Below are 9,445 nucleotides of genomic sequence, written 5' to 3' on the forward strand. Positions count from 1 at the left end.
GCTCCATGAGCTCAATGTTCTACAGGGTCCCAGAAATGTAGTCATATATTGCCCCATTCTCTAATGGAAATAGCTGGAGAAATATAAATATCAAGACTGTGAGAACATCAAAGGCCTCATGGGAAAAGTTCCCACACAGGAAAATGTGTGGGCCTGAATTCTTCCATTCTGGAAGGACACAGTCCTGTATCATGAAGCTGGGATAAGACAGTGAAAGTCTTTAGGAAAGCAAAACAAATATAATAAAGCTATACTATATTATACTAAATAAATGACACACAGACTATAAAATAAACTCCCCCTTATAATAATGCTAGTGTGATTTTGATTTGAAAGTTACTGATAGACATCTTGCATTTTTTTTAGTAACAAAAGAAAAAGATCACGAGATTTGTCCCTAATCTTACCTTTTCTTCATTATTTTCTACCTGAGGACTGAAGATGTTTTATGTTCTCCAGACATTGCCTAATTACTAAACCATTTTCCTCTGTTCTTCATAAAAGATTACAATTGAGTATTTTTAGAATGCTTAATCCTTCCTGCCTACATAGCCTATTCATTGCCAAAATCCAGTTTAAAGTAATCAATTGTTCCTTGTTCAATATTCTTTATTGGCACCTCTCTTGAGGCAGCAATCACCTTTTATTTATGATTGCACTTGTCTTTCCTTTTACACAAATCCTTGTTCTGCCCTTTACTGGCAATAAGGGCTGAGTAACTGAAAGCAAACTTAATTTCTCTGAGCCTTAGTCTTCTAATCTGCAAAATGCATATGTTTGTTGTAATGCTTAATTTAGACTGAGTACCTGCCTGTACACTGTCCTCTTTTCTCCCTTTCTATATCCCCGAGGGAGTTATAGGTACTAGACAAATGTCTGTTTAAAAACAAGACAAGAAATAGGCCATAAATGAAGTTGTTACAAGCAATCTCTTTGAGAAAGGATCTCCTCAACTGTCCCAGGTTAAATTGGAAGTATATACCTGTACTATAGTTCAGTCAGTTCACTCCTTATACTAGGACAAATGAACACATATCGTAAGTATCCCATCCAGTCTACCAACTCAAAAAAAATTAATCTGATCATATTTCATAACTATTATTGTTACACTCATAGTGTCCTAAGTGTTTCAGAGGATTAAATATAAATCTATTAAAGAAGCAAAAAAGTAAAAACTAGAAACATGGATTGATTTACACATGATACATATAAAGCCTATTATAAAACTAGCATCAGTATCCTTGACTACAAACCCTTTTCTGAGTATTTGTTAACAATTCTACCCTTTAAAAAAGTAAAATAGACATTAAGAGATTTAAACAGATACAGAAACATGTTACAATTAAAACAGCATAAAGCAGTATCTCAAGCTCAATAAGTATCTTATGTATTCTATGTATATTTCTCTAGATGACTGTGTAAGAAGTAATCTATCATATTATATGCAATTAGCTCATTGTGTAGATACAAAGGTAAAACCATTCTGAAACAGGAAACCAATATTCTTCCTGTTTAATCAACAAATCTAAACATTTATTCTTTTCATCTATTTGCTCTTGCTCTTGTCCACCACAGCATGCTGCTTACACACTCAGTATAGTTTTACCACAGAGAGAAAATTTTCATGAGTTACTTTTGTATCCCCACCCCCTTAAGGAAAGAAAGAGGAAAAATTGTTTCATACAGAAGGCGTTAGTTGCATGAATTAAAACTGTCACCTAAGTGTGGGCTAATGTAACAAAGAGGGATTTCACCTACATCCATTCAATCAATGTATGGGGGTTTAAAGAAATTCCAAAGAGTCATCAGAAGAGGAAAAATAAAGGTAATGTTTTTTCAGACAGGTAGAATCTTTGAAAATATGTGTAATATGTAAAACATTTTGACACCCCCATCATATTTTTCCAGAATTAAAAGTATAAATTGTTTCTCTTGTTCAAGAGCTTCCTATCACTTGCTCTAATCACTACTCACAGTAACCTCAACTCCTGCCACAATGTACAAGGTGCAACTCTTGTCTTGCATTGCACTAACTCTTGCACTCATCATAAACAGTGCACCTACTTCAAGCTCTACAAAGAAAACACAGCTCCAACTGGAGCATTTACTACTGGATTTACAGATGCTTTTGAATGGAGTAAATGTAAGTATATTTCCTTTCTTACTAAAATTACTACATTTAATTTTCTAGCTGGAGTTCATTTTTTAATAACAATGTGTTATGCTTTCTCAGAATGACAAGAATACTAAACTCCCCATGATGCTCAAATTCAAATTTTATGTGCCCAAGAAGGTAAGTGCACATATTGTTGCTTTATTGATGGGACAACTTTAAAAGAAAATTATGTTGATTCATTGTTTTACTTAAAAATGTAAAACTCTAGGATTACTCAATTGTATTATTTTAGCATGTAAAATATCAAAATATTTCAAAGAAGGCCACTTTAAAAAATTCTTTATTAATTTAGGGAAGATTGCTAGGAGTCTATCTTTGAGAGGCAGCATAGTACAGTAATTATAGCACAGACTCTAGGACCAGATTATCTGAAGTAAAATCTAGCTCCTCCATGTTCTAGGTTGTGTGACCGTGGGCAAATTACCTACTCTCTTCATGACTCGGTTTTGTGTCTACTTAAGTGAATAATAATGGTATATACTTAATATAGTTTTGTGAGGATTAATGAGTAAAGCTCTTAGAACACTGTTTGATAAATAACATATATGCATTAGCTATTATTAGTAGTATTAAAGACAAAATTATAACTGGAAAGTATAAAGTAAAATTTTGGACTTATATGCCCTTTTACCAATAGGGCTAGAAACTTATGATGCTGTATGACTTATTTTTCATTTTGTTTGTTTTGGGATTCAGATAGGCCATAAGCATAGATCCAAGCTCTTATGCTACAGTAGGATTGTAAAGTTTCCTAGTAGTTGTGTCAGTCAACAGAGAACGGGCAAAACTTTGGTGCCAGAAGGATCTTGTCCTAGCATCTTTCTGGGGACACAGATTCAATCCTGTGGATTCACTTCTATTAATTCAAGGGAGTTCTGCTCCAAACTAGTCTTTTGAAAGATGAAAAGAAAATAGCTTACAGGTGCGCCTCTAGTTTAATCAGAGTCCCATATCTCTTAAATCCAGCAATAAAAAGACACAAGACTGTTTTCTGAAGGAAACAGCTTCAAATTGCTCATGCCAAAAACTTTAGCAAATTCTCATCTTATAGAATTTGAAGAAGCAAATTGAAAGGTCAGTAGATGGATATAACAGGAAATATGTTGTTTAGCCCTTTCCCATTAAAGAGAAAGATAATGTTATATTTCTATTGCTAGAAAGATAGTATGAGATTGTGTGCATAATTTAAGGGGTGGTGGAATTCTTTGAAATCTAACAGTTTCTAAATGACAACTCAAATTCTATTTGAAACCAAAAGTAATGTGATAAACTACATTAATTTGCTCATTTAACCACCATTCCACATTTACAAAAGATCTTAGAAATTAATAAAAGCATCTAATTCAAAGGATGGTATGTTAATGCTACAGTGAAAAGCAATTGAAATTTAATCCAAGCTTCACTTGTGGCCTTGGGGAAGACACAAATTCTGAGATTTAGTGTCTTTATTTGTAAAATGTAGATAACAATACTGCACTGCCTACCTCAAAAGAGTAACTATGAGACTTAAATGGGCCTATTTGGAGAAAATTCGTTGAAATTATAACGTACCATAGAAATTTGAAATATCATATATATTTAATAGAATGGCTGTCCAAAAGTCTTTTAAGTATTGTGATCTTTCATTTTGTTAAGACAAAAAAAATTTTTAATGCAACTTAATGTAGCTATTGTAGAAAAGTAAAAATTAAAAGTAAAAATTTTAATGCATCTTAATGTAGCTATTGTAGAAAAGTAAAAATTAAAGACCTTAAATATGTCATGCTCCAGGCTATACTCAGAGTCAGGATTATAAGTACCTAATCTGTAAAATGTTGGGATTGTGACAGATGGCAACCAAGAGCTTCTTCTTTCCTTTAACATTGTATAATTCTCAACTCATAGATTACCAAATATTAGATTCATAGGCTATGATTCCTACACTTCCACATTCTAACTGCTCTGGTTCTTGGCAGACTAGAAAAATAATCAGCTTACATCTGTGATTTACATTTATATGCAGAAATGTTGACCTTTGCAAAGTCAAAATAAGCTGAAATTAACAAGTCATTTGTTGTTAACTAACACATAATACTAGTCATAGGTACTTGGGACCTAGTTTTTCCAGATCTGTAATATAAACTATATTGGTCCATCTTTACAGCAATACTGAGAACAGGAGAAGGGTAAGAACTATAACTACCACTCTTAATAAAACAAATTGGAGGTTAATTTCTGATTCTGACCTTTAATATAGTGTAAATTGAGCTGATAATTATTACTATTATTCTAGGTCACGGAATTGAAACATCTTCAGTGTCTCCAAGGAGAACTCAAACCTCTGGAGGAAGTGCTAAATATAGCTGAAAGCAAAAACTTTCACTTGAAAGATACCAGGAACACAATCAGCAATATCAACATAACAGTTCTGGAACTAAAGGTAAGGCATTTCTTTATTTGCTCTCCTGGAAATAAAACAGATGGAAGGGGAAAGTGCAGCACTTTAAAATGATCTAATAATTTTTGGTATGTGTGCAGTATGTATGCATTTAATTAGCCAACATTTTAAGTGTTCTGTGAACATTAATCATCTCTAATTTCCATCTCTAATGTTAGATGGTGTATTGTGTATCTCAGAAGTATAAACTAGATCGCTTCCACCTACCAACCGTTCAGGGACAGCCCCTGCCCACATCCCATCACCTGACATTGACATAAAACTGGGAGTAGGAGGCTCTGAATTGTATTTGATAGAAAGTGGACAAATTTTATTATATATTTTTCAATTCCTTCAGACTATTTACTAGATTAGCCTGAAAAGCTTTTCAAATGGTATTTCCCTATCGTATGATGAAAGGACTACCCAAAAGAGAATTGTCTCACAATATGGCAGCCATTAACATGGTCAGTGGACTAAACAATACCTTTATAGGCAGTCCCCTTTTTCATGGTCTTAAGTTTTTAAAAATTTGTTTATAATAAGTCATTTTAAGGACTTTAGGCTTTAAGTATTCTTAAATGCACAAAAAGCATAAAATATTCAAGGGACTAAGGTGATGTGAAAGAGATTCATGGATCTCTTTTCATATCCCATCTGCCAAAGTACAAAATTCATGAATTAAAAGGTATTCTAAATAAGCAGCATAATTTTTTTTTTTTTTTTTTCGAGTTGGAGTCTCACTATGTCGCCCAGAAATGGAGTGCAGTGGCCGCTACCGGTCACCGCAGCCTCGCCTGCTGGGCTCCGGCGATCCTTCCGCCTCAGCCTTCCAAGTAGCCGGAATTACAGGCATGCGCTACCACGCCCAGCTGATTTTTTGATTTATTGTAGAGATGAGGTCTCACTGCCCAGGCGGGTCTCGAACCCGCGGGCTCAGGCAATCCACCCACCTCCGCCTCCCAAAGGTGCGGGATTACAGGCTTAGCCACCGAGCCCGGCTAGCAGCATAATTTTAATTACAGTAGTGGAATCAAGTTTCTAAAAGCATGTAATTCTAATTGTTTCCAAATAGGAGTCATTTTATTAGTGGGCTGTTTCAGTTTAATTAAAAAAAAAAAAATCAGTGAAATCAATGTCATCCAGACATTGATATATTGTTTTCTAAGTTAAGAGGTTTGCTCTAAATCATTGACTAATATCAAAAAATTCACTCTAAACTCTTGATACGAATTTAAGATAAAATTATGTGAAAATCAGAAAACTATTTCAAAAGACAAATACTTTTTAAAATTAAAAAAAAAACCTACAAGATATTACAATATTTAAATAATTGTTTAATTATGTTTAACCCTTCAATAGTTTATTCAGAGGGAATACGCTATCTCTTTGGTTTTTGTTCACAGGGTAGGAATTACTTCAAACTTGAAAAAGTCCACCCTTATATCTCACTATATCTAAAAATATTTCTTCCTTAGCTTGGCAGCTAGAGGCAGAGTTGAAATAACTCCTTTCAGCAGCTTATTTGCAAAAAGTTCACGGAACAAAATTTTTAATATTTAGATTTTTAAAAGATGGCAAACTTACCTGAATTGAGACTAATGTGGGGTGGGTTAGGTTTAAGTATTTATGAAGATATTCTTCACACAAATTTCCCTCAAACAGAAGCTTGTCCTTACTTTGGACTGGTTCTATTCTCCTTTGGGGAAAATATGAGATTAATTATTATTCTTTTTTGAGTTGGGGTCTTACCTTGTCACTCAGGCTGAAGTGCAGTGACACAATCACAGCTCACCTCAACCTCCTGGGCTCAGGTGATTCCCCTTAGCCTCCCAAGTTAGGTGAGATTACAGGCATGTACCACTGTAATTAACTAATTTTTTGACTTTTTGGAGAGACAAGGTCTTACTATGTCGCCTGAGTTGGGAGATTAATTTAAGTAGAATAATAGGAGACTCTTAATTAAGATTTAGAAAAGAAAGCATAATGTGCATATAATTTCAAATATTTTATCAACATAGATATAAATACCCAGAGGAAAAGAGGTTGACAACTTTATTTCACATGCATTTAATAAAATATTCATCAAGTATTGTTTTTATTTAAAATGTTTATTTGCACCACTTTCAGGTGCAAAAAATCTTGTGTTCATTGATAGAAGCAAAAAAATGAGGAAAATCTCAGTTTATATGTTAATATTACTTGGTATCATAACAAAATATATAATTTTGGCACACGACTTTGGTCATTTCAAGAAAATATGAATGACTAGTATGCTTCACAAGCTTGAAAATAAGGCCACAAGCCTATAGACTTCAACTGTAAATAATTATACATAAAGTATTCTGAACTTTAAAAATTATTTTTTTTCTTTTTTAGGGTTCTGAAACAGTATTCATGTGTGACTATAATGAGAGAGTAACCATTGCAGAATTTCTGAATAGATGGATTACCTTTTGTCAAAGCATCATCGCAACACTGACTTGATAATTAAGTGCTTCCCTCTTAAAACATACTAGATTTTTTATTTATTTAAATATTTAAAATGTATATTTATTGTTGAATGTATGGTTTGCTACCTTTTGTAACTATTACTCTTAGTCTAAGATTATAAATATGGATCTTTTAAGATTCTTTCTGTAAGCCCTAGGGGCTCTAAAAGGGTTTCACTTATTTATCTCAAAGTATTTATTATTATATTGAATTGTTAAATATGTCTATGTAGATCAGTTAATGAAATTATTTAATAAATTTGAATATAAACAAGCATGGGTGTTTTTTTGGGGGGGGGGAAACAGCACAGAGTAAACCTTTGAATTACTCATGTGAACGCTAGGATGGCCAAAGATGCTTACAAAGGTCACTCTTCAGAAGTTATGTAGAACAGAAATGTGGGCTTCTTAGAGTTCTTGCTTTGTCCTTTCAAGAGATGATCAGATCCTTAATTCTGGTTTGAGAAAACCTCTTAGATGATTACATTTTCCTTCTTAAATTTAAACAAGATGCCAAACACAAACTTTTTTTTTTTTTTTGAGTTGGAGTCTCATTCTGTTGCCCAGGCTGGAGTGCAGTGGCAAGCACAGCTCCTGGAAACCATTTGTTCTTTGAAAAATCTAATTTTGCTGAGTACAACCTTGTAAAATTCCAAAGGAAGTATGTAATCACTAAACACGACCCCCTCCCTTGCCTAAACAAGAGTACAAGACGCCACTTCTCCTGTTCTGGGGCACTAGATTTGGACGCATTAGACACTCGGGCCCGCTGGGATGGCCAGCGTAATAAAGTACCACTTCCTATAATAGTCTCGGTGTCACCATCTCTCTATTTTTCCTGCTACACTGCACTTGGCTAATTTATTATTATTTATTGTTGTGATGAGGTCTCGCCAAGTTGCTTGGGCTAGTCTCAAACCTGCGGGCTCAGGCAATCCACTCACCTGGCCTCCCAAAGTGCTGGGATTACAGGCTGAGCCACTAAGCCTGTCCACAAACATTCTTGAAACTCTTTAAATTGGTGTGTCTATCAATTCTCCAACACTTTGCTCTTTGCCTTCAGTAGGCTCACTGCATTGCCTATATCAATTCTCTTCCCTCTGGCTTTCCATGGGTTCCTGACACTGAGGAGCTCTGGTGTTGAGTGCCGAGGAACAGAAGTGACTCCCCCGACTCCCTTCATGTGGAGTAGCCTCTGGATGTCTGTGCCTCTTGACCAAAGAAGCCAGATTATTTCAAAGTGGCACTCATACTTTTTCCTTCTGAGTGATTCTGATAACCTTTCCTTCCACTTCTCCTTGCAAGCCTATGGATGATAGTAATTCTGCTGTTACCTGGAACGTATGCTGAGAAGGAAGGAAGGAGCTGCTGGTGGTTAAAAAGGGTTATTAAAGAAAAAAGAAGCTGGGGGTGGGGGTGGAAGGTGGGGTGGTGGCTGGCTCTATAGAGAGAAACCAGCGGCCTTTGTTCTCTTGCAGGCCATTTATAAAACCCCAGCTGGGGCTTATTGGGCTTTGAGAAGCAGTTTTAGGGAGTTAGGCATGGGCATCGAGAAGCAGTTTTGGGAGTTTGAGTTGTTGGTTGTCTGGCCTTCAAATGCAGATGTCTGTACTGCTGAGGCCAGTCCCACAGCTTTGAAGTGCAGATGTCTGCATTAAACCAGTCACTATCAGTGATGTTGTTAATCACTTGTCTCTGAAATGCAGCCTTAGGAAAGCATACACTGACAGTCGGTATGAGGAAGTTATCAGTCACATAGCTTTGGGATGCCAGTCTCAGGGAAAGCAGATACTGGCAGTAAAGCAATTAGTAACAGGATGCTGTTAGAGCACAGTGTTAGCTTTTGGGCCATTGCAACTCTGTGCAACATTTGCCGAGGTTTATATGATGAGTTGTTTTAACTACAACTTCCTTTCCCATCCCCCTACAAACTCTATCATTACCAACTTCAGAATTCTTGTACCATCCCTTGCAATTTTCCAGTACCCTGGCGATAGCTTTGTAAATAGTCCCTTTACTAAATTATCCTTCTAATTGAGAATATCATTTGCTTTCTGCTGGGAGTCAGATAAAGAAATTGTACCAGAAATAGCCCCAGGAAATAGGATTTTGGAACTGGGTTGATCATATTTGGAATGTAGTAGTCTTATTACTCAAGTTATCCTCAACAGTGGCATGGGATGAAGTGCAGATGGAGGACAAGGTGTTGTGAGATCAAATGTCTGTGGCGTTTAGTTGCCACAGCAACTACAGTTATAAAAATTGTGATTATCGGCTGGGCTCGTTGGCTCAGCCTATAATCCCAGCACTTTGGGAGGCCGAGGTGAGTGGATTGCCTGAGCCCGTGGGTTCGAGACCTGA

At 35.7% G+C, this 9,445-nt stretch overlaps 1 protein-coding gene across 2 annotated transcripts in view; it reads left to right on the top strand.

Annotated features, from left to right (window-relative positions):
• The first annotated feature begins 1,711 nt into the window (after window positions 1-1,711).
• Window positions 1,712-9,445, top strand: part of IL2 (interleukin 2) — a 15,525-nt gene continuing 7,791 nt past the window's right edge. Inside the window, exons 1-4 of one of the 2 annotated variants that reach the window (XM_008068388.1) lie at window positions 1,712-2,143; window positions 2,234-2,293; window positions 4,449-4,595; window positions 6,972-7,355. In XM_008068388.1, the coding sequence (XP_008066579.1) occupies window positions 1,997-2,143; window positions 2,234-2,293; window positions 4,449-4,595; window positions 6,972-7,079 (462 nt within the window). In that variant the 5' untranslated portion in view covers window positions 1,712-1,996 and the 3' untranslated portion in view covers window positions 7,080-7,355. Of the gene's footprint in view, window positions 2,144-2,233; window positions 2,294-4,448; window positions 4,596-6,971; window positions 7,356-9,445 lie in introns of those variants that run through there. The other variant, XR_505004.1, reaches the window with a different exon arrangement.

This window comes from Carlito syrichta, unplaced genomic scaffold (assembly GCF_000164805.1).
Source record: "Carlito syrichta isolate Samal-C Ts95f unplaced genomic scaffold, Tarsius_syrichta-2.0.1 Scaffold310650, whole genome shotgun sequence".
Lineage (NCBI taxonomy): Eukaryota > Metazoa > Chordata > Mammalia > Primates > Tarsiidae > Carlito > Carlito syrichta.